Consider the following 25316-nt stretch of genomic DNA (forward strand, 5'->3'; position numbering starts at 1 on the left):
TTGTGTCAGAATGGCAGGAGACGGATTAACTGTGACTGTCCTGCTTATCCAAAGTGTGACTGAAAGGGGGATAGTGGGAGATGTCATGAGCAGGACAGTGGTCTGTCTCGGGAGGAAGATGCCCTACCCCACGCTAGCTGTTGGCTATGGTCTGGGGCACCTTCGGGCCCGATGTCCCTCAGAAAGGGACCCGCCACTTTGTTTTTTGTTAGCAGGTCTTTCCTGCTGTGACCTCGCTTGGGCTGAACGAGCAGGAGCTGCTGTTCCTCAGCCAGGCGGCGAACGGGCCTCACTCTGCCCTCCCCACCTGGCATGGTCTCCCCGACGTGGGCATGGTCAGCGACATCCTGTTTTGGATCCTGAAGGAGCATGGCCGGCGCGAGAGCAGAGTCTCAGATCTCAGCAGGATCCACTTCCACACCCTGGCCTACCACATCCTGGCCACCGTGGACGGGCACTGGGCCAACCAGCGGGCGGCTGTGGCCGCGGGCGCACGCGTGGCGGGGACACAGGCCTGTGCCACAGAGACCCTGGACCCGGGCAAAGTGTCTCTTCGGGCGCCCCATGAGTTCCTGACTTTCCATTCCGGGCCCGGCTCCAAGGTCACCCTCAACCCCGACGAGCCTGTCGTGGAATGGCACCGGGAAGGCATAAGCTTCTACTTCACGCCCGTGCTGGTGTGTGCAGATCCCGTGCGGACCGTGGGCCTGGGGGACGCCATCTCGGCGGAGGGACTGTACTATTCCGAACTTCGCCCACACTCATAGGAAGGTGAAGGGGGCAGCTTTTCTCAGGAAGGAGAACTGGCCGGCTTAGAGTTCCGGGAATGAAGCGATTTGGAAAATAGGATGGAGGACGGCGGGGCCGTCTGTAGATCTACTTGAAAGATAGCCAAAGAACTAAGAAATAGCAGGCGGAACCGTGCCAAATCCATTCCAGCCTATGGACGTTGCAGACCAGTATTTCCAGTTTTGATCTAAATGTAGGTCACTGGATTCTTTTTTTTTTTCCCCAATGTTGTATGTTACAGGGGGAGTTACTTGACCCCCCAGTTTAAGCAGTGTCAGTATTTTAGGCCACAATTCTTTACTCTCAAGAGCATGTCGACTGGAAACAGCACTTCCCTTGGCCGTGCTGGAAGTGGGCCGCCCCCGACACTGGGTGTTGCCTAGAAAGCCTGTTCAGCGTCAGCGTGACAGCACCTCAGGAACACTTCTCAGGCTCCTGTCACACGTCACACTGAGCCACAAGCAAGGATGAAACCATCCATGTGCCTCATAGCCACTGCAGGGAGGGGACTTCAAGGTGCAGTTGCCGTGGCCTGCCTGCAGGGGGCACTGCCGGCTGAAGGCCATTGTGCCATCCAGCCCTGCCTTCTGAGAGGGTAAGCTGGCAGCTGGGTCCTGCTTCCTGGGTCCTGTGATAGAAGATTGAGCTTTGTTCATTCCGATGATTTTGAAACTGGAATATGCTTCTGTGTGTACAGCAGATCATGTGTGTTTACATTGACATATCACATCCATTAATGATTTGACCTCATAAGAGCCCCAGGATCATGAATAAATTCACCATGTTCTGTATTTATTTTTTATAAATTAAGATGACTATCAGTGTGCTTTTAAATAGATTAAAAACGTACATTTTGAGAATTGAGAATCGTAAGTCTATTTGTGACTGACTTTGTATCTCACCCTGCTGCAGTCAGATAAACTTGTGAATTACGTTTTTGCCCCAAGGGTTTGATCATCTTCCCTGGTATGGCTCAGGCAGTTCCTCACACTGAGAGCAAGTCCCCTGTCATGACAGAAGGGAACAGATCAGCAATGCCTGAAGGAACCAGCAGTTTGAAAGAGTGCAGCTTAGCCTTCTCCATTTGTTCCAAGAGCCCTAGAGAAACAGCAGCTACGGGCGAGTCCACTCAGGTCAGGGGACCCTTTTACACCAGGCCCACGGCAGCAGCTCCTGAATCTCAAGGCCACCCCTTACTCTTCACCTGCGGCCTCCTCCTCCTTGCCTTGAGTGGGGAAAGACACTGTCATACCTTCAGAGAAAATGCCGTCCAGGCCAGTGTCTGCCAAAGTGGGTGGCTTTGCTCTCCTCCCCAGATGCTTGAGTCCGTAGGTTATGCCTGTCCTACCCTGCGTGATTTTCACTTTTTTGTTGTTGGGGGGGGGGGCACACCCAGCAGTGCTTAGGGAACTGTTAACGATGCCAGGGATTGAACCCAAGTTGACTGTGTAAGGCAAGTGCCTTCCCCACAGTGCTAAATTTTGTCCTCATTGAAGATGCCAGTAAATAGTTCAAGGATAGCCAACTCCTGTCCTTTCCAAAGTGACTTTCCAAAGGATGAGTTTGGAACTATTAATAGTCACTGTTTTTATTGAATTAAGCATAAAGTATTTATTAAAAGTCACCGGGGCCCGAGGATTAATACAGGGGCACTTGCTTGCAATGCGGCCAACCCAGGTTCAGTCCCTGGCACTACACATAGTCCCCTGCCACAGCCAGGAGTCAGCCCTGAGTTCAGCCAGCTGTGGCCCAAAAACAAGTCCCTAATCAGTGGCCATCAAAAGATTGAAATGCATCCTGCACTACATGTGTCATTTTGTAAAAACATCTTCCTGTGCCTGAGTATGTAGATTTCAGGCTTCTTCCTCCACCTGTGGAGATCCTGAGAGCTCTGACCAGGCTGCAGCTCCTGAAACAGACAGGAACGGCCTCAGGCCCTTCAGCTCTTTCCATTGTGTTTTACAAAGGTTTCTACACATTTCCTCTAAAGGAAGCTTGGAAAATCTGCTAGATCAGGAAGGATGCATGATGAACATAGCTGGATGTCTGAAAAATGAGTTCTAACTTGAAATTGCTTCTCACGCCTAAGGGGAAATCTGCAGTCCTTACAAATCTTAAAACGGTATTTGTAGGCTTTTCTTCTCAGGTCGGTTAAGATGGTGGGGACAATTAGTCACCAATAGAAGAAATCCAAATTCGAGGCAGGTTTTGAGGTGGTCAGAAGGATATTTTGCACGTGCCCTTAATGAGTCTCTTTTCTTTATTGGTCAAGTAACAGTTCCAGCCAACCAAATACTGACTTCTGGGTGGAACATAAAAGTTTGAGAACTGTCAGCTAAACTGAACAGGCAATTTCCTGGGCCTCAAGAGTGATGGTGAAATATCAAAAAGCTACCACGATGATAATTTAACATAGTTTTTTGGACTCTTCCAGGTGAAAATTCCCTTATAGTGAAACTACACAAAATGTACAGAGTGGTAAGTTTTGGCAGATGCCGATGTCTAGCCCAGATGTCTGTCAGAGTGCTGTCATTACCTAGAGCAGCATGGCATTTCCAAGTCATCCCCCATCTTGTACCCCTGACTCCTTAGAAACTTTCCACAATCAACTTGTATTGCCTGTTCTGGTCATCATAGAAATGAAATAAGGATTTTGTCTGTTGTGGAAATTCATCTCATTCAGCATCTGAAGTCTGAGATTGATCCATGTTGTATGTACTTTTTCCCCTTTTACAGCTAAGTATTTGACTGTGGATAAGTTTCCACTTTGGTGCTTTTTGTAAATAATGCTGTCAGCAAGTCTTTGTGCACGTTTTCTTTTTTCTTGGTAAAAGTCCATCAGAGTAGAATTACCAGGATTACTTCATGTCATGGCTGACAGGCTGTTACCCAAAGATCTTCAGCCATGTACATTCTCACCACTAATCTGTTACATTTTGTGGTTGCTTTTCATTATCAGCAATGTTTGCAATGGTCAGAGCTGAATTCTGGCCTATTTGTTTTGTTTTGGGGCCATACCTAGTGGTGCTTAAGACTCTACAATCAGGGATCACTCTTGGGAGTACTTGGGGGACCATATGTGATGCCAAGGATCAAACACAGAGTGGCAGCAAGCAAATTTTGGTCTTATTTTTTTTAATTGAATCACCATGAGAACAATTACAAAGCTTTCAGGTTTAAGTCTCAGTCATACAATGATCAAATGCCCATCCCTTCACTAGTGCACAGATTCCACCACCAAGAAACCCAGTATACTTCCCATCCCACCCCCCCCCCACCTGTGTGGCAGACGATTTTCACTTTACTCTCTCTTTAATTTGATTACATTCAATTTTTGACAGAAAACCCACTATTATTATTTGGAATTTACCCCAAAAATCAGACCTGCCGAAAAGGCATCATTAATTTGTTTTCTATTGCTGATAAGAGCATATGATGTCACACGGCCGCAATAGCAGCCGCACGGTTTTGGAATTCTGGTGTTTTAGTAATTAAATCCAGAGGTATTTCTGCCAGTACCCACTGTGTTCCAAGATTGGTTTGTGTGCCTCTGGGATATTGGCCGTTCAGGGGCAGAGGAGCCAGTCCTGAGCATTTTTTGGCATATCAGTTAAGGTAGTCCTAGTCCCCACATACCGGAGCCATGTTTGTAGAAGCTCATGGTTGCCGGGATTCCATCTGGAGAAGGTGGGGCACCATCTGGGGCACCCTGGTGTTATCACCTCGGTTTGGGGTCCAGAGCATTCTCTGGTGTTGTAGTGCCCGCTGGCCAGGATTCTTCACTGCTGAGTGTGGCAAGATGGCACCAGGGGTGGGCTGAGGACATGACTTCCGGGGTCAGGAGCGGGCTGGAAGCCTAGAAGGAACTGCCCAGTTCCAGTGCCCCCAGGATTTTGGTCATTTTGATGGAGGCAGTAATACTTGTTTTTATGTTGCATCTCCCTGATGAGGAACAATGGATCCATGTTTGTGTGTGATGTGTGTTGTGCCAGGAGCAAACCTAGGGCATTAGACACATAACGCAGGTGCTCTTCCACTGAGGTCCAACATGCCCCAAAAGGATTACTGGGAGTGTTCTACCAAAATGATCGTGTAACTGTAGCTCTATGACTTCACTGATCTGCTTTTTTCTGTGTAGGGGGATGGAGGAGGAAGGGGGTCCACACCCAGCAGTGCTCGAGACTATTTCGTTCGTTCTTTATTTATTTAATGAATCATTGTAAGATACATTTACAGATTTAGACTTTCATGATTGCAATTCAATCAAACCGTGTTCAAGTACCCATCCCTCCACCAGTGCCCATTCCCCATCCCCAATGTTCCCAAGTATCCCTCCCCCCACCCCTACCCCTTCCCGCCTCCTGCCTCTGTGGGAGGCACAATTCCTCTTTCTCTCTCCTTTTGGTAGTTATGGTTTGCAATACAGGTAACAAGCAGCCATAATGTTTGGTCCATAGTCAAGACTATTTCTGGCACGGTGCTTGGGGGACCATGCACCCAGAGCCCTGGGTTTGATGCCACATACAAAGTTTATTCTCCAGACCTCTGAGCTCTCTCTCCAGCCCTATGTTGGTATTACATAATTTATGGTTAGGGATAGTCTTAGAAGTTTGAATCATCCAATTTTGTTCAAAGGTAACAATTACCTAGGTCCTTTGTATTTCTGTAACATTTTAGAACCAGATTATCTAGCCTACAAACCTGCTGGGATTATGACAGAAATAGACTAAAAAGTCATCTTTACAAAACTTTATTCATGAATATATTGGGGCTGAAGAGGTATTACAGGGAGGTAGGTGTTTCTCATGCATGCGGCCAACCCTATTTCAAGTCCTGGCACCATATATGGTACCCTCCACTACCAGGAGTAAGCTCTGAGCACAGCTGGGTGTGCCCCCCCAAAAAGAAAAGCCACATTCATAAACATCTCATTTTCAAAAAAATTACTTTTAAAACTTTTGGTTTGGGGGCCACACCCAGTGGTGCAACAGGCTTTCTCCTGGCTCTGCACTCTGGGATCTCCCCCTGGAAAGGGACTGGGGAACCATATATGGTGACAGGAATCGAACCTGGGTTGGTTGCATGGAAGGCAAGTGCCCTACCCACTGTACTTTCTAGCCTTAACAAAGGTTTTTTTTTTTCCTTTTGCCATACCCAGTGATGCTCAGGGGTTACTACTGGCAGTGCTTCACTGACCATATGGGATGCTGGGGATCAAATGCTTGCAAGGAAAGATGCCGGGTTGGCTGCTTGCAAGGAAAGCAAGTGTCCTACCCGCTGTACTATCACTCCAGCCCCTAAAATTGTTTTTAAAATCTCATTTTCAAACTCTTTCTTTCCGGCATAAAAGAATATAACTGAATTTTGTACACAGATCTTATTTCCTATACCTTGCCAAAAATATTTATCAGTTGTATCTAATTCTTAAGCATCACTTAGGATCTTCTACATAAACAATCATGTCCTCTGTTAAGATTTTCATTTTTACTTCTCAAATTTTGGTGCCTTTTTTATTTTGCAGGGACTTGCACATACTTCTACCAATGAGCTACATCCCTGCTTTCTTATTTCTTCATGGCACAAACTAGAATCTCGAGTATAATTATAAAAGCGGTAAGTGTGAATTTCCTTACCTTGATCCTTATCTCAGGCACAAAATATTCAGTGTTTCACCACTAAATATGATACTTACTGCTATTTTTTTTAATGACTTGCTTTTTATTTTTTATATTTTGCTCATACCCGGCGATGCTCGGGGTGACTCCTGGTTCTGCACTCAGGAACTACTCCTGGCAGTGCTCGGGGGACCATATGGGATGCTGGAAATCAAACCTGGGTCAGCCACGTGCAAGGCAAACACCCTACCCGCTATTACTCCAGCCCCCTTACTGCTATTTCTTATAGATGACTTTTATAAAGTTAAAAATGTTCACAAGGCCATAGCAATAGTATAGCAGGGTAGGGCCTTGCATATGGCTGACTACCTTTGCATATGGCTGACCTGGGTTCAATCCCTGGCATCCCATATGGCCCACCAAGCACCACTAGGTGTGATTCTTGAACAAAGATCTAGGAGTAATCCCGAGCACTGCGGGGTGTGGCCCCCCAAAACAAACCAAAAGTTCCCTTCTGTCCCAAATTTGGTGATGGGTTACAATGGTTTTGTATGCTTTTTTTGCATCTTATGACTTAATTTTGTTCACACTTGGAATCCTAGAACGTCCCGACTGGGTGACAGTAACCACAGTAATACTTATAATGTTGCTGGACTTGATTTTGTCGTGTACTATGAACTTTCACACCTACATCCATGCAAAATAATGGTCATACAATCTGGGGTGTTCTTGCTCAAAAAAATTCCTAAAAATTTTGTAGTGATTGTGGGTCACACCTGGCTGTACAGTGATGAAAATTCAACTGGAGTTGACCATATACAAGACAAGTGCCTTAACACCTTACCTGTAGTTGCTGGGCCCCTACAAGTTTTTGTAATGTCAAATTTAAGGGCAGCTTTTTTATTTGTCAGTTATATTGTCAGTTCTTTCCTATTTTGATTTTGTGCTTTTTTAGCTTATCATGTTGATGCTGTTTTTTAATTTGTTAGTTAAGCTATATTCAAATGTGAGCCATCTGTGGTACACACCAGTGTCAATGTATGAAGGTAGAAATCCTTGTCATCCATGCTTGTCTACCTTCTATTTGTTTAATTTCTCTCTCCTTTCTTTGCTGTTCATGTGTGATGACCCAAGTGTTGCACACAACACCTGGCTGTGGTGCATAACAAGGATTGCTGAGGTGCACAAAGTGCTCACATACTTGTCTCTGGTGTGGCTGCACGTCACAGTGCTGGGGGCCACAGGCAGCAGGGCTGCCAGGTTCACACCCAGCACAGGGATTTGATCTTGTTACCGTACAATTACCGGGCAGGCATTCTAAACCCACACCCCTTTTTATTCTGAAAGTAGCATTACTGCTGAATTTCTCTGTAAGCTAAATCACACAAGTTTCGATCTGTTTTCATTTAGAATACTTTCTAATTTCCTTTGCCTTTTTTTTTTTTTTTTTTGCAGTACTGGGGATTGAACCCAGGACTTAACCCAGGGCAAGGCAAGGAAATGCTAGATCTATCACTGAGCTACATCCCCGGCCCGTTAATTCCTCCAAAACTTAATGCAAATGTGTTTGATTCCTATTATTTGGAGGTTCCTCAGTATCTAAATGCTGTTGTTTCTAATATAATTGGAGTCAGAGAACATACCTATAAAATGTTTTAATATTCATCTAACTTTGAGATCTATTTCATAGCCTAGGTATGTCATGCTTGAATGTGTTAAAAAATGTACTTGCCATTAATGGTACTTTTCGATACAGGTCAAAGTGATCCTTCACACATTTTGTCTGATCGTATTAACTGCTAGAAGAAGCTGTATTTGTAAATTTAACTGCAGTACAGTCTATTTGTCTTCAAGTCCTTGGGTCTCTGCTGCAGTCACCACTTCACCAGAGTACACGACTACGTAACAGTAAAGAGCATGAGCTTTGCGTCTGACCAGGCTTAAGTGCAAGAGACTACCACTTGGAGAATTTACTTTGCAGTCCCTTTCCCAGAGTGATTCCGGTGAATACCCAAGTGACTCCTGCTGCTCCTTTAAACCAGATTCCACACGCTTACTGGTTAGCGTTTGGGTGTAATACGTAAACTAGACTCCGCAGCCCGAGTTCCCCTGCTCCGTGTGGCACCCCAGCCTTTCCAATCAGTCCCTATTTTCTGTTGATTTTGTTTCTTCGATCTCACACATTCTTTCTCCTCTCTAAGCAGTTTTATACCCTCATTATCTCTCCATCTAACAAGCACAACAATGAAAAAATTTCTGAACATGTAGAGGAAAACTAAATGTATAATGAATCCAAGGTGCTTCTGGCAGCACTCACCCATTTTATTTCTTGGGGAAACAAGTGGAAAGAGTTTAGCCCTGGACTAGGGGCCAGAGTGATAGTATAGCATGTAGGCATTTGCCTTGCACGTGGCTAATCCGGGTTCAATTCCTGGCATCCCATATGGTTCCCCAAGCACCACCAAGAGTAATTCCTGAGTGCAGAGCCAGGAGCAACCGCTGAGCATCACTGGGTGTGACCCAAAAAGTAAAAAAAATAAAATAAAAAAAACAGCAGCCAAACTCCATCCATACTGAGGTGGACATGGACAAGTGCTTTCTCGGGTTAAAGTATCACCCAAGTTCTGCCACATGCAATCCTTGCGGACTTCTGAGCTGCAGACTCCTTCAGTTTCAAGCTAGACTCAGAAATAGGAAAGACTAAGCCACAGGTTCTTTTTAAACTTTTTATTGTAATCTCTTATTTTTATGCCTGAATAACTTCCTCAAAGGAATGACAGCACATAATCTTTATTCTAAAAAGGACATACACATTATATAGAATATCCATAGTATCTGGCCTATGATATCGTTGATTATTTTATATAAAACTCCTTCATTCTTACACTGACACAATCTGGCTCTATACTGTGTCCTCTCTCGAGAATTAGACTTGTTCTGGAGTCCCTTCTGCAAGTGACACTAGAACTTCACTCAGCAGGCTGGGCCTTAATTCAGAGGTATTTTCCGTTTTTCAAAAAATATGTACCTGGATGACTAATCCAAGTAGCCATGGAGCTGAAATACCTGAGGGTTTTCGCCTCAGCTAAGCCAAGGCTTCATGGTCATGATGGGGCAGAGGTCTGTCAAATCTCCCTTTCAAAAGCACACAGCGTCTTGTGCCCTGCTGGCTCAGTTCTTACAGGACTGATCTGGCTGCTTTCCTCCTGATTCCCAGGGCCCCTCCTGACAGGCTCCACTCTGCCTGCATCTAACCTGCTACATCCTGGCCAAAGAACCCCATACTTCTGGGGGTCAGCCTGTTTCTATTTTTCTCTGATTTGTGCTGCTGCTTCAGTTGGATGAGCTTCCACAGCAGGCTCGAGGGGAAGAGATGGTTCTTTTGTGAGCTGGAGTGTGCCTCCAGAACCTAGAAACAAAGCAAATAGCTTCACCATGCCAGAAAGAAACTTTGTAGCTATAAAAGGACACCATAACGGAAGAAAAATGATTTCTTGAATCATTGAAAAATGCTTTCAGTGATTCACTGAGTATGTGGCTAATACCCTATTCTGACTAATGGGACTAGACATTGGAATTTAAGCAAAACTATACATTTTTTGTAACTCGTAAAGACCCAGTATGTTGACTATCCAACAAGGGTCACAAACTGTCCTTAGGAAACAAGCCACCTCGGGCCTTGACGGGACCTCCTACCTGAAGGGAGCTTCCTGTACGCCGCTGCCGAAGACATTGCCCGTCCGAGAGCTTGATTAGAGCCCAGAGGCTGCTGGGAACTGGCAGGTTTGCTGGTTGAAGTGGTCCGTTGCTTTGATTTGGGATCTTTAACTGGTTTAGTCCAGACCAGTGCCTCCCCAACCTGAAGAGCAGCTCCCAACTTCTGGGCCATGTCCACCATCTTATCCCACACAAGAAGAAAGAGTCAGCATGACTGGCTGAGACAAGGCCTTCCAGCATAAGGATAGCTGAAACAGTATCTATCAGTTCTAGCATTCAAGGGAATTAAGCAAGGGAAACCACCTCAAAGAACGAACACAGAACAATGGAAGGCAGGGAGCTCACACCAGATGTGTGGTTTGTTACTGGGTTAAGCTACTGCCTTTCCTACATTAGTAGTAAGAGGAAGTCTCCAAGATAGATCTTAACTCCACTTCTATTACTAGTAACAGATAACCCTGAATTTCTACTTATTTCTACCTTTGGGGTGGGGGACAGACCTGGCAGTGCTCAAACGAGGGTCAGCCACATGCAAAACAGGCCCCTTTAACTCTGGTACCAATTTCTAGGAAGTTTTTTTCCCCTTAGTCTTTTACTAATTCAAGCTACCAGGAACACCAAAACAAACATCAGCATCTACCACCCTCCATTTGGATTACTTGGACTCAATCAAGTTCTTGACAGCTTGCTTATGACTCCAGGGAGCGCAAAGACATACCTCAGGGTCAAATTCTACAGACATGCTGTCCTTGAGCAGGTTGACTTTCTTCTCCATCTCCTGGTACTGGGCCATGGCACCTCTCTTCTCCCCACAGTTGTACAGCAGCACCGCGTAATTTAGGTTTACTAAAGGGTTACACCTGTGGCAAACAAATGGATTCCACAGGGCCAGCTCTCTAACCAGTGGAAACATTCATGCTTGTGTGGACCTGAGACAAAAATCAAGGAACTGCCCAACAAAAAGGTGCTGGGCCCAAGACTAAGATTTCAGTCCCCGACAAAGACCACCAGAGAGTAACTGAAAAGCCACTCCCCACCCTGCTGTGGCAGAGACCAGGCCAGGGGAATAAAGCTGACAGCCAAGTTTATCTTTGACATAGTCCCGGCTCATATTTCAGCAGCCCAGTCTTTTTTTCTGACTTCAAGCCAGAAATATTTTCTCAGAAAGAAAATTTCGGCTGAGGCTACAAACAAGCCTAGGAGAGAGCCCCAAGGCCAACGCAGGCAGCACGGGCGCCACCGTGTGGCTCTGCAGAGCCCATGCCAACACCTGCTTACTTGTCCAGACGCACTGCTTCTGAGTAAGCCTTCTTGGCATTCTCTGTGTCTTCCAAATTGGTCAGAGCCACTGCAACAAAGAAAGAGAACACTGCAACTAGAAGAATGGAGTAGGTCAAAATCCCAGCTCATTTACTGAACTCTAACTCCACCTTGGCCCTCTCAGCTCCTGGCATCATTATTCAGTCATTCCAGGCTTTCCACTTTCCACACAGCTCATCATCTGATTGTTCTACTTCAAAGTCCTCACTGCTTTTCCATCACCCATAACCATCCTCTTTAAATCTGTTTGACAATAGGACACACCCCTTTAAAAAGAGTATCTTCTGGAAGTCTGATCTATAACAAACACACACCTGCTCTGGAAACCCTGCCCACTCAGTTCTGTCAGACACTTAAGACGGATCTAGGAATGGAATTTGAAAAACATGGCCTCTAAATCAAGTGTAGAGTCCGTGTGTTGTGCTTTTGATGGATACTTTCCACTGGGTCCCACGCTGCCTTTCCTACCTCATCTCCCACTATATTCTGTACCTAAAACTGTAGACTGCTACTTGCAGGGAACATCAGTTTCTTAGCCTCATGTCTCTGTTCAGTGGCCAATGGCTACTCCGCGATACTGAGTTCTAGCTTATCTTTTCAGTGTGCAAGCCATCGTTTTGTGAAGTTAGAATGACTGCTTATGCCTCATGGCTCTTTGGTTACATTCCTGTGTCCCCATTTGTTTTTTTGTCTTACAACCTTTCTTTTATAAATAGTATCTCCACATTAAAGACTCATAAAAATCCAGCTGAAGACAACTGTAAGACATTGGTGGGGGGAAATGATCACTGGTTAAGGGGTTGGTGTTGAAACAATGTATGCCTAAAACCTAACTATGAATAACTTTGTGATCTATAGTGACTTAATTTTTAAAAAATTAAGACTGTGAGAACATAGAAACTGCTTTCGAGCTAACAATATGTTTAGTTTGTTTTCTCCTTGGGTTACACCTGGCAATGTTCAGGGGCAACTCCTAGCCCTGCACTCAGGAATTACTCCTGGCGGTGCTCAGGGGAGCATATGGTGTGGCAGGGATTGAACCCGGATCAGCCACATGCAACAGCTCTACCCACTGTACTATTGCTCCAGCCCCAACACTATGTTTAGTATACATAGAAATAGCAGGCCCAGAAAGAGCATTTCAAAAGTTTATTTATAGCAAAAATAGTATAGCAGGTAAGGCACTTGTCTTGCACATAGCCAATCTGGGTTCGATCCCCAGCATCCCATATGGTCCCTGAGTGCAGAGCCAGAAGTTACCACTGATCACTGCCCAGTGTGGCCCCAAAATATATTTTTTAAAATGTTTATAGTAAAGTAATTATATGTATTACTCACTGTATCACTCATCCCACTGCTCACTGAATTGCTCAAGCTGGCGAGACTTGTTGTTACTGTTTTTGGCATATCGAATATGCTACGGGTAGCTTGCCAGGCTCTGCTGTGCAGGCAAGGATAATACTCTCGGGAGCTTGTCAGGCTCTCCGAGAGGGACGTAGGAATTGAATCCGGATCGGCCACGTGCAAGGCAAAGGCCCTACCTGCTGTGCTATTGCTCCAGCTCATAATTATATGTAATGATTATATATAATACTAATAGTACTAATTATTGGCTCTTTACTTATATAACCTTCTCACCAACCCTAGAAGATGGCAGTAGTAACTAACAGTGGCCCAGCTGTCTCTTACCAGCCAATAGCATGTAAAGCTCCCCCATCTTTGGCTGGAAATTGATAGCTGCGCTGAGAAAATGAAAAGCCGACGCGTACTGCTGCATGGTCAAATGGACCAGGCCCAAATTAAACAGAATCTTCCAGTCAAAGGGTGCCAAGTAGTTGGCTCGTTTCAGACAGCTGATAGCCTGCAGGGGGAAAGGGCACTCACTCAGATGCTGGGCCAAGTTCACAGATCCCAGTCACCATGTGTGTACACATATACAAGGAAGATGAGGAGGCACTCACTGCCACATATTTCTTCTTGCCAAAGAAACACATTCCAATATTATTCCAGAGCGGAGGACTTTCAGGAACAGCACATGCTACTACTCTGTATTTGGTGAGGGCAACATCAAAGTCTGCGTGGGTCTGCATCATGCTACCTGCTGCCAGGATGGCCTAAAATGTAGAAGAGGGAATGGTGGTGATTCCGTCCTTCCTAAAAGGTCAAAGCAATGAAGTTACCTTTCTGGGGGCAGCACAAACAGGGCTGGAAAAGTCTTTCATGAACATACGCAAGCTCAAGGGGAATGTCATGAAAACCAAATGTGGCTCTCTTGACATAGCACAGGGTATCAGAGGCCTTTAGGTAAAACTACCGCTGCTGGGCGCCCGTGTGCTCTAGAAGAGGTCCCACCGCTAGGCCATGAGAGTAAAAAACGCTAAAAATCTCTGCCTCAAAAAACTGAAACGACAACATCTGATTTACCCACTAATGGTGCAGATCCTTGTGCCACAGCCAAAGGTGAGTCAGCTTCTTAGCCTAATAATGCAGCCTTTTTATTTCTCTAAGGGAGGAAATGTAGGCAGGAAGCTGAATCACCCTCAGATGACTTCCCAGATTGGAATGAATTTGTACTCTTCAACCAAAAGCCCGTTTTGTGGCATCTCCCTTATTTATTTGAGGATACTCTCATCCATAATTTTATCTGGACAACAACTGTTGTCTCAACTTCATTAGGAATCTAGAATCACTGCAACAGAATTACTTTTGGCAGTAGCTCTAAAGATTGCTAATTTCCTAAGTAATACATTTACAAGCATCACAACTTCCCTTTCTACATAGTGGTAGGCTTATTACAACAAATGTGTCCTTTTTATAAATTATGCAGAACGTCAGTACTTTATAGTATTTTCAATAAATACTATGGTTAGTGATAAAAAGAGCTATGGTTAGTGATGATTTACCTAAGAAAAAGGAAATTTCTCAGGTATTCAAAATGCTTCCTGGGGCTACACAGCCTTTGACGGGCTGCGGTACCTTATAGTTCGTAGGGTCGTAAGTCAGTGCATTTCCAAGATGTTCAAATGCCTTCTGGTAAATGCCGAGCTTGGAAAAAAAACAAACCAAAGAATTGATATGGGACAGAAGTTAAGGAGTCAAGTCACCTTCTCTCTGAACAGAAACAGTTTTCTTGTCAAAAATAAAGCAACAGACACCTGAGAAAGTAAGAATAACTAAAAATCTTCACACTTGTGTTTCCCACTCCATATAAGACTGGCAAAATTGTTCCCTAGTAAGAACAAATTATCCATTCACTAGCAGTAACTATCTCTGCTACTCTAGTGCTGTTCTAGGTAGAAATCAGCCCATTAGCCCCACATCCCATTGGGGCAGCCTCTCAGGCCAAAGTCCAGGAAGGGTTAAGGGTTAATTCCTTCTACAGAGAAAGAGATCCAAAAAGACCACACAGGCAGAGTTAAAGACAGGACTGACTGAGAGACAGGGGAAAGACTCCCCAGGGATCCCTGGGCTGGTATTCAGGCTGATACAGACAAGTGATGGAGCTAAAGGACTCCTATTCACACTCAGGAACAGGGAGGGGAGAGGCGATACCCTTGAATGCTTACCTTCCCTTTCTATAGGAAGACAGAAACAGAAATAGTCTTTATCCCAAAGCCCTAATAGAGCTAGCTTGTACCACACAATTTCTCCCCAAAATAAAGTGTTCACCCACCCATTTGTCAACTACTTTTCATATGTTCTCTTTACTTAGATAAGAAGTATGACTCTACTACATTTACATGCTTCTGAGATGAATGCATAAATGTTCATTTCTTTAGCAAAGAATATCAAGTGCAGAGAGTAACAAAATTGCTACAGGTGCCAGAGCGACAGTACAGCAGATAGGGTGCTTTCCTTGCACACAACCGACCTAGGCTCAATCATCAGCATCCCATATGGTCCCCCAAAGCACAGCTAGGCATAAGCCCTGTGCATTGTAGGGTATGGTCCCAAAACAAAACAAAACAACAAAAATATGTTTAATATGACTTTCAGTAAAAAGATAAAGTATAATCAACTGCAAGGAAACCAGGAAATTCACAAATTCAAAAGTATTTCTAATGTCAACACACGAATGAGTAAATCTTACCTCTAAGTAGAGTAATCCTAAAGTTGTGAGAAGTTCTGTATTTTCTGGTGAAAACCTACAACAAACAAAGGCTCAGAGGAAAGCTGATGTGGGTGGACATGTGTACAGTGAGGTGCCCTCCTGCAACATGAGTCCCCTGACACTCCTGAATGACTTCAGGCCCTCGCTGAGATCAGTCTCAGGTGCCATCAGCATGCTCCCAGCAGCTCTGCTGTCTTGAGCCCCCACTACTGGAATAGTCTGGGAGTTCGAATACACAGCCAAGTGTGTCTGAGCACCACAACCACGCAAGTACCACCATTTCACTGGTTTTCACACAACAAAATGGCAGATAGACAGAAGTCCAAAATCTATTCTCTGTGTACCTAAACACTGGGGTCTGTCTGCCAGCTAGGTGTAGCCTATAAACAGTAATGATGCATAACAAGGTATATAACTTCTGGGCCATTTACCACTTACTGAAAGCTGTTTCTTGAGTATTTAACGTCCTCTCCCACCCCCTTCCACCACAGCCTGGGCTATGGATGCACTATAGTTAAGTCAGCTTTAACTGTGCTGAAGGAACTGTGAGTTAAAACAGAAGGAACTTGGATCTCAGGCTAACCCTGTTGAGCAGAAAGGACCAGCGGGGAGAGACCAGACATACTGTTAGAAAAGAAAGATACAAAATCTTCCTCACATAAGCTACTGGGAGCTAACCCTTCCTTGTAGATAATATACAATGAGTAATAACCACACACACATTCTTGATCTACCCCATTTTCTTTCTTTTTCCCCCAGTTTCTCATTGCTCTAAACGAACCACTTACTCCACAGCTTTCTTGTAGACTTCAATGGCTTTGTTCAAGTCCCCCTCCAGCAAATGAATCTTCCCCAGCATAATGTAAGTCAGGTCATGCTTGTTCAGATGTAGGGCGTTGTGCAGCTGGTCTTTCGCCTAAGAAGATTAGTGGAATAAAGAAAACCAAATCATACAGTGGAAGGTGAGTGGCTCTGTACAGCAATAATGTAAAGAGAGCTTGTGCTGTACTAAGGTAGGAGCATCCCATGTGAGCAAAGAGCCCTTAGTTCCCCCAAGCCCCAAACTGCTTGCTGCCAGGAACAAGACAGCAATACAAAAGTGACTGCCCCTGCAGCCGCCTGAGAGAGCTGAGTACCTAGAAAGACGAATGACCTTCTTCTATTTTCTACTTCTTCACATTCAAACCTCATGACATATTTCCTAAATCAAAAGGGACATCCCAGTTCTTGGTGGTGGAATATGAGCACTGGTGAAGGGATGGGTATTCGAGCATTGTATAACTGAGATTTAAACCTGAAAACTTTGTAACTTTGTAACTTTCCACAATAAAAAATTAAAAACAAAACAAACAAACAAACAAAAAAAGGGACATCCCAGGACAGTAGCACTACCCCAGATGATCTCAGCTGGCCCACTGACCAACTATTAAAATTCTCTTTTTTGACATCTAAGTTTTATTAAACATATGTTTCTGGACTGGAAAACTAAATTGGGGTGGTGAAAAAAAATTAAGATTGCCATTTATAATTTCTAAAATTTCTCATTGTCTTACTAAAAGCAAATAGTAATGAAAAATGAGAATCAATGGGAATAAGTATATATATCACTTCTAATTTTTACTACCAAAAATCTCTGGAACTGAAAAGAACACAAAAATAACAATGACATCTTGGTAATGAGCATACCCTCAGAGCAATTCCCCTGCCCAATTCTCGCTACCTTTCTCTTAATTACCTTGTTGAACTGTTTCAGGTAAATGTAGCAAACTCCCAGGTTATGACAGATCTCCTGCATGTAAAAGAAAAGAAGATAGGTGTGATACCAGTCCTATAGTGGGTAACAAAGTTGTTGTTGCTTAGCCAAATTCAAGCTTTGAGGCATGCATAATGCTACAATAAATTTTTAATTAAATTTCATATTCAAATATATTTAATTCTATAAAATGAGCTCAATACCAAAAAAAAAAAATTCACAGATTAAAAGAGAGAAAAGCAGAATAACCAGGTGCTCTTCCTGGGTCTGTGGTCCCTTGAGTACATATATTCCCACCACCTTCCAGAAAAGCACGGAACCTGAGGACAGCCGGGTATGGTCCCCAAAACACCAATACCAACAAAAACCCCATAAACTAGGTAAAGATACAAGCAGAAGTGCATGGCAATGTCTAGGCAGGCTGTCCTTCCCAGCTCAGGTTATGGGCTTTTCTCTTTGCTGCTCCCAGTAGGGTAACTCAGACCTAGAGCAGACATCTTGGAACCATGAGGGGAAGTAAAAGGCCTCACTCTCGACATCCCTGGACCACCAAATCACAGTAAGCAACTGTATCTGGACGTCTCATTTCATGAAAAAAGTTAAACCCAAATTTGATATGCCCAATATTCAGTCAAAATATTTTTGGTTAGACCATCCTGACAGATTGAAAGAGACAGAGGGAGGAATAAAGAATTATCAGGAAAAAATTTTCTGATCCAGACAGACAAAGGCCCTCAAAGTTAGAATGTTCACAGAAGAGGGTAATAAAAGAAAATAAACTCATTTACACAACTATTACTAACATTTCAGGACTCCCATGATAAAAGGAAACTTCATAGTTTCTAAAAAGGAAAATGAGGTTATCAACAAGCATGAGACTGTAACAGACTGCTTATAGCTACACAATCTGCCAGAAACAGGCAGCAACATCTGCTAAGTTATGAGGAAACAAGATTCTTGAACTTATACCTAACCAAAGCATCAATCAAGGGTAAATACAAGACATCTCAGCATGAAAGAACTCAGTAATAACAGTAACTGAAAAAGTAGTGTTCAATGACATCAATACAATGTTACCAATAACAAAGAACTTAAAGCTCCATACTGACCCAGTCTTTCTGGTTAAGTTTAGCAGCTTCATTATATACTTCAGTGGCAGCTTTATGTTTTCCCAAAAGAAATCTGTGGAAGAAATACATATTCCATTAATTATTGTCAGTGTCGGGTACCAGTAATTATTATTAACTCAAGTAAGTTACTAGACCTACATTTAACTTTTTTTAAAGAATTCTTGAAGACTCTTTCCTACGAGCTGATTATGCTGGTGTGGCCAGTGGTAAACCTACATCTGCTATAAATCAATATCAGAATGTAGGGATATCACTGATAGCTGTTCTGGACTTTGGTCCTATTCTACATGAATTTTAGTTAGTCTTCCATAATTTATGTTTCACAATGCTTAAAGACCAAATCAAATCAAACTATACTAAGCAAGAGCTGTCATCATTTACCAATTTAAAGGCATGCCCTTTCTTTCTAAGTCTGTCTCTCTCTCCATTATACGAAATCATACTTCTGAAGAGACAGAAAAAACTGGCTCTGGGCAAATGCAGTACTTGTACAAATGACAGCCAGAGATAACACAAGGAACCCTAGTACCTCCTGTGAATACAAGCATGTGCGCGTGCACACACACACACACACAACCTGCTAGTATTGATTGGAACATGAAAACTTCCATGGGTTGCCAATAATATTAAGGGCTAGAATATCACTACTTCTACAAGAATATTAGCATTCCCGAATTGGACTAGAAGATAACAGTATTTGATATACTCAGTTCCTATAAACTACACTGTTACAAAGTTACACAGCTTTCTCTAATTTCAAAATTAATTTCTACTTTTAAAGTAGATGCTAGTGTACCCATCAAGCACCTCTCCCTGTGACCGCCTGCTGGCTACAGAAGCAGCCTCTCCCTGAGCACTGACATTGTTCTCTGAGTGCCCTGCTGGCTGCCAATACTCACAAAGATCTGGCCACTTGCTTGAGGTTATCAGCACACAGAGGGCTGAGAACAGCACATGTCTGAAAGAGTTCGAGGGATTCTTGGATATTTCCTTCCAGGCGAAGTATCAGTGCTGTCAAGAAAACAGAAAATAAAACCATTCCCTCTTTTCTGCAAAGAACAAAGCCTGGTATCAGAAAAATTAAGGCAAGAAATAATACTGAAGAAATTCTTTGAATAAATAAATATTTAATGCAATCAATGTTTTTTTTTTTAATTTAGTCACCATGAGATTACAAAGTCATACATAATTGGGTTTGGGGCATATAATGTTTCAACACCAATCCCTTCACCAATGCCCACTTCGTGTCACCTATTTCCTCTCCTCCCCATATTTGCCTCCCTCCCACCCGTCTGCTTCTATGAAGGCCACTCTTTTTAATATAGAAGTTTTTGAACTGTAATTTACACTATTATAGCACTACTGCTGACAGAATTTCATATATAACACTTTACTACCTTTCAGCACCACCTCCTCTTCCTGGCTCAATGCTTCTCTCCACCAAAGTCATTGCCCCCTCCCCTGGTCATTTGGCCTGTTTCCACAGAATACCAGTTTTCATGTTGTTGGGGTTTTCTTTTTCTTTTTGGGGTTTTATTTTTATTTTTTTTTTGGCTTTTTGGGTCACACCCGGCAATGCTCAGGGGTAAGTTACTCCTGGCTCTGCACTCAGGAATATGTTTGGCTATATGGGATGCTGGGGATCAAACCTGGGTCAGCCACATGCAAGGCAAACACCCTCCCTGCTATACTATTGCTCTGACTCCCAGTTAATCATGTTCTTTGCTTCCACAAACAGGTACTATTTCAGAGGAGCTAAAATAGCAAAGTTGTTAACAAGCTGAAAACTTATGAATTTCAAACCAAACCCACCTATTCCTTCCACTGCCAAAATCCAAAACACTGATAATCAGGTGCCTTGTGAACTGTCCTACAAATTCTTTTGTTGTTGTTTTGGGGTTCACATCCAGTAATCTCAGGGGTCACCCCTGGCTCTGCACTTAAGAATTACTCTGGCATATGGGGGAACCATATGAGATGCTGGGGTTCAAACCTGAGTTTGTAAGTAAGTCCAAAGTAAGTCCAAAGTAAGCACCCTAAATGTTGTACTATTGCCCCAGTCCCCCACAAATTCTTCAAAATGAAACAATCCTGGGAATTACCATCACACTCTCTTTATCATGATAATCAGACTCTCGCCTGATTCACAGAGCACATCGAAAAGGGCAAATGAAATCAATACCCAAATCCAACAAGGAGACTTTGGCAAATGAATAGTAATGTTTCACACTTTGTCTTCAGTATAGCAACCACTAATGACTTGCTATACAACTGTAGCACTGTAGTCCTGTTGTTCATCGATTTGCTCGAGCGGGCACAGTAACGTCTCCATTGTGAGACCTGTCACTGTTTTTGGCATATCGAATACACCACAGGTAGCTTGCCAGGCTCTCCGAGAGGGACCAAGGAATCAAACCTGGGTTGGTCCCGTGCAAGGCAAATGCCCTACCTGCTGTGCTATCGCTCTAGTCCTGCTACTACATTTTCTAAACCTAGTTCTCAGAAGATCTGTACATATTAAAGTACTATGAAGTGCTGAAAATCTAAAACTTTTACTATTGGAAATAAGCTCCTCCCTCCTTCCCTCCCTCCCTCCCTCCCTCCCTCCCTCCCTCCCTCTTTAAATAAATCACCGTGAGGTACAGTTGAAGATTTGCCAACTTTTGTGCTTACATTTCAGTCATACAATGTTCAAGTACCCATCCCTCCACCAGTGCCCATTCCCCACCACCAATGATCTCAGTATCTCGCCCACCACCCCCATGCCATCCCCCCCACCCCACCCACCTCTGTGGCAGGGTATTCGCTTTTGCTTTCTCATTCTTTCTGGGTGTTGATGTATTGAGTGGCCATCATTCGGTCTATAGTCTACTTTCAGCATGCATCTCCCATCCCGAGCAGACCCTCGAAGCACCCTTTACTCGGTGGTCCCTTCTCTATCTGAGCTGCCTTTCCCCCCAACATGTGAGGCTGGCTTCCAGCTTTTTCTTTTCTTTTTTTTTTTAATGTCAGGAAATTACATATTAGTATGAAGACAAAGAAAGAAATAAGTTGTAAATAAAACTATTTGCTAATAATAAAGAGTTAAAAGTTCTGGAAAAAATGTAAGTTATGTTGGGCTGAAGAGATAGTAGAGTATGATGCTTGCCTTGCAGTTAGTTTAATTTTAATTCAGCACCCAACACCGCACAGCGGGTAGGGCGTTTGCCTTGCACACGGCCGACCCGTGTTTGGTTCCTCCACCCCTCTCGGAGAGCCTGGCAAGCTACCGAGAGTATCTCACCCGCACAGCAGAGCCTGCCAAGCTACCCGTGGCGTATTCAATATCCCAAAAACAGTAACAAGTCTCACAATGGAGACATTACTGGTGCCCACTCGAGCAAACTGAGCAATGGGATGACACTGATACAGTGATACCCAACACCACCAAGGGTCTCTCCTGATAAGCCCCTGAACACAGCCAAGTATGGCATGAACACCACCCTGCACCACACACCCATTTCTTTTGGCACAAAAGGATAAAGTTCCAGTCAGTGGTTCCTACATTTGGTTTCTGATGTATTTCATTAATTCTCTTCTGTATCCTGTATACTGTAGGCTTCCCTTTATCCTGACTCTTGTAAAAATCCTCAGATCTTTCCACATTTTTCTTAACTTGACTACAGAAACACTTCAAGCCTCTTCTGGGCCTAAAATTGATATCCATGATATCCATTCTGAAAGAATACTAGTCAGAAACTAGGAAGGAATAAAAGATGGTAACCAAAAAAAAATTTTTTTTTATTGCTTTTGGACCACACTCAGTGGTGCTCAGGGCTTACTCCTATCTCTGAACTCAGGGACCACAACTGGCAGGTTTCAGAGCCATATGGGGTACTAGAGATCGAACCCAGGTCGGCCATGTGCAAAGCAACAGCCCTACCCACTGTACTATCTCTTCAGCCCTGGTAGCAAAATTTCCAATAGTGTCTGAAGTTTCTGAAATTGAATCAAGCACAAGGACTGTGTTCCAATTTCAGGACACAGAAGAAGTGAATAAGGCCTCTGGAGGGCTAGAATGATAGTACAGTGGTAGGGAGCTTGCCTGCCACGTGGCAGACCTAAGATTTGATTCCATATTGGCCTATGTGCCTGCCAGGAGTGATCCCCAAGCACAGAGCCAGCAGTCAGCCCTGTGCACCGGTGGATGTGGCCAAAAACCAAGCAAGAAACCAACCTCTGGAACAGGTAAAGTTTTTTATAAAGTTATTTGCTTTTTTCCCTATAATCAAGCAAAGTGTGTTTCTCTAGCAAAAGATGAAAAATATGTCTTACCTTGTACATAGATAGCGTATTCACACAACCCCTGAGTTTCCTGAAGCTGTTCTTTGATAACAGCCTAAAAGAGGAAGAAAAGAATTTCTGAGCAATAAATATGTCTTGAATAATCTTTAGAAAAAAATAAATATAAACAAAGAACAAAGTAATAAATCCAGGATACTAATAAAATAGTTCATCTATAATTTTTTAAATTTTAGCTCATTTGTTCTTGTGTATTCTACAACACTCACTGATTGGCAAACAGACCACATCTGACCCACAAAGTCTACTTATACAGATCTCAAGCTATTAGTGTTTCATATGTTCTTTAAGAGAAGATAAAGAAAATGAAACAGCAGTATGTGACCTGCAAATCCTAAAGTATTTACCAAATGACCCTAGAGAAAGAGCTTGCAAGCCCCTATATAAAATCTACAGAGGCAAGATCAAACAAGAATGAAGACTTCCAAGTCCAGTGAGGGGCTCTCTCAGGAGTACTATGTGCTCAAGAAGCTCAGTGCGCAAGCACCTAATTCAAGTCAGAGACACAGGCAAGGCTTTCCTGCCTCAGCAGTGGCAGCTCAGGTGACCAAGACAGTTAGAGAAGGCTTCTAATGCCATGTGAAAGCCATTCTAAAGGTCATCAAAACATCTTGGTCAGTTTTCAGTCGGGATGGGAGATGTGTGTTGAAAGTAGATAAAGGAGCAAGTATGATGACCTCTCAGTATCTGCACTGCATACCATAATGCCCAAAAGTAGAAAGAGAGTATGGTGAATATTGTCTGCCATGGAGGCAGTGGGAGGGTGGGAAACTGGGGTTATACTGGGGATACCGGTATTGGGGAATGTGCACTGGTGGATGGGTGTTTGATCGTTGTGTGATTGTAATTCAAACATGAAAGCTTGTAACTGTATCTCATGGTGATTCAATAAAATAAAAATTTTTTTAAAAGTTTTAAAAAAATCTTGGTCAGTTTAAACAAGGAGCAATCACATTCTATTTACTGTAAAATCTTTTTCAGACCACTGTTGTAAGCAGACTGAAGTCAAGGCTAATACACTGTCACTGTCATCCCGTTGCTCATCGATTTGCTCGAGCAGGCACCAGTAATGTCACCATTGTAAGACTTGTTACTGTTTTTCGCATTTCGAATATGCCACGGGTAGCTTACCAGGCTCTGCCATTCAGGTGAGATACTCTCGGTAGCTTGCCAGGCTCTCCGAGAAGGCAGAGGAATCGAACCAGGGTCGGCTGTGTGCAAGGCAAACGCCCTGCCGCTGTGCTATCACTCCAGCCCAGGCTAATACAAAACCTTATTTATTATGCTCATTTAAATTAGAACGATGTGTACTAACTAAAGACTCTTAAGACATGGGGCTGGAGTGATATCACAGCAGGTAGGGCGTTTGCTTTGCACGAAGCCAACCCGGGTTCAATTCCCAGCATCCCATATGGTCCCCTGAGCACTGCCAGGAGTAATTCCTGACTGCAGAGCCATGAGTGACCCCTGTGCAAAAAAAAAAAAGACATGAACAATGTCACGACAGGAAAAGAAGGCTCTCTAGAACTTGGTGACTATGGTTAGTGATATGACTGCTACTTCTTGTTTTTGGTTGCTGGGCTACCCCTAATGTGATGCTCAAAGCTTACTCCCTACACTGTGCTCAGGGATCATGTCCTGCAGGGTGTGGATGACATGTGGTGCCAGGGATTGAACCCAGGAAGGCCATGCAAGGCAAGTGCCCTACCCACTGTACTACCGCTGTTATTGGTGCAAGGTCCCTTTTGAGTTGGGCAGCAATTGCGACAGCACCTGGTTTTGTTAGCCAGGCCGAGTCTTGAAAGAAGGGAAGCCTAACAATGGCTTTTCAATCCTATTTCTCCCTCTTACACAGGCTGGAAACTGAGCAAAGACTTAAATCCTGTGGCCTCTCTTCAGTTTATTTCATAAAGAAAAGGTGTCAAACTGAGACCCACATCACTGCCTAAACAACAGCTGAAAATCAGAAAGCTATGAAAAACCTGCTGCCGGAATCCAGAGCAATAGTACAGTGGGTAGGGCACCTGGCTTTGATCCTTGGTACCCCATGTTATGCTCAGGTTCCTCATACTAAATGAGATAGCTGAAATCAAGAAGGGTAGCAGGACATACTTCAACATCATAGGCCCAAGGATCACAATAGATTATGAAACTCCAAAACCATTCAAGTAATGATTACAAAACGGAGCTTGCGCATTTATACTCTAAAACTACATTACAAAGTGTCAATTAAAATCTTGCAAGACTGAACCAGAGACACTGCAGGGCTCTTGCCTTGCACATGTCCAGCTCAGGTTCTATTCCCTGCACCCCACCTGGTCCTCCAAGCACACCAGGACTGATCCCTGAGAGCAGAGCCACGAAAAAGCCCCAAGCATCACCAGGTGTGGTCCAAAAGCCAAAAACAAAATTGATTCTACAAGATTAACCACAATTTTGACTTATGTCTAAAAGAAGCTATGGCTTACAGCCACACATCACACAAGAATAAATTGCTTCTTTACATAGCTCAGAGCGCACCTTTCCCCAACCCTTATCAG

The 25316-nt window shown here is 43.7% G+C and overlaps 2 protein-coding genes across 9 annotated transcripts in view; one reads left to right on the forward strand and one right to left on the reverse strand.

Annotated features, from left to right (window-relative positions):
- ADPGK (ADP dependent glucokinase) overlaps positions 1-23776 on the forward strand; it is a 45486-nt gene extending 21710 nt beyond the window's left edge. Inside the window, exons 7-10 of one of the 6 annotated variants that reach the window (XR_008629390.1) lie at positions 213-1384; positions 3224-3267; positions 6311-6402; positions 23758-23776. Coding sequence is in view for 3 of the 6 variants with exons in the window: in XM_055133943.1 (XP_054989918.1) it covers positions 213-767 (555 nt within the window). In the remaining 3 variants the exon portion in view is untranslated. Of the gene's footprint in view, positions 1-212; positions 1685-3223; positions 3268-6310; positions 8974-23757 lie in introns of those variants that run through there. The other 5 variants (XR_008629389.1, XR_008629388.1, XM_055133943.1 and 2 more) reach the window with 5 other exon arrangements.
- The window catches only part of BBS4 (Bardet-Biedl syndrome 4), a 42970-nt gene continuing 26773 nt past the window's right edge, over positions 9120-25316 (reverse strand). For all 3 annotated transcript variants that reach the window (XM_055133941.1, XM_055133940.1, XM_055133942.1), the window contains 13 exons: positions 22750-22813; positions 19335-19446; positions 18415-18487; positions 17288-17341; positions 16341-16468; positions 15532-15586; positions 14418-14486; positions 13403-13555; positions 13131-13302; positions 11400-11469; positions 10840-10981; positions 10101-10302; positions 9120-9813 (listed from right to left, as the gene is read on the reverse strand). In XM_055133941.1, the coding sequence (XP_054989916.1) occupies positions 9710-9813; positions 10101-10302; positions 10840-10981; positions 11400-11469; positions 13131-13302; positions 13403-13555; positions 14418-14486; positions 15532-15586; positions 16341-16468; positions 17288-17341; positions 18415-18487; positions 19335-19446; positions 22750-22813 (1398 nt within the window). In that variant the 3' untranslated portion in view covers positions 9120-9709. The remainder of the gene's footprint in view (positions 9814-10100; positions 10303-10839; positions 10982-11399; positions 11470-13130; positions 13303-13402; positions 13556-14417; positions 14487-15531; positions 15587-16340; positions 16469-17287; positions 17342-18414; positions 18488-19334; positions 19447-22749; positions 22814-25316) is intronic.

The sequence above is a fragment of the Sorex araneus genome, chromosome 3, assembly GCF_027595985.1.
Source record: "Sorex araneus isolate mSorAra2 chromosome 3, mSorAra2.pri, whole genome shotgun sequence".
In the NCBI taxonomy this organism is placed as follows: Eukaryota; Metazoa; Chordata; class Mammalia; order Eulipotyphla; family Soricidae; genus Sorex; species Sorex araneus.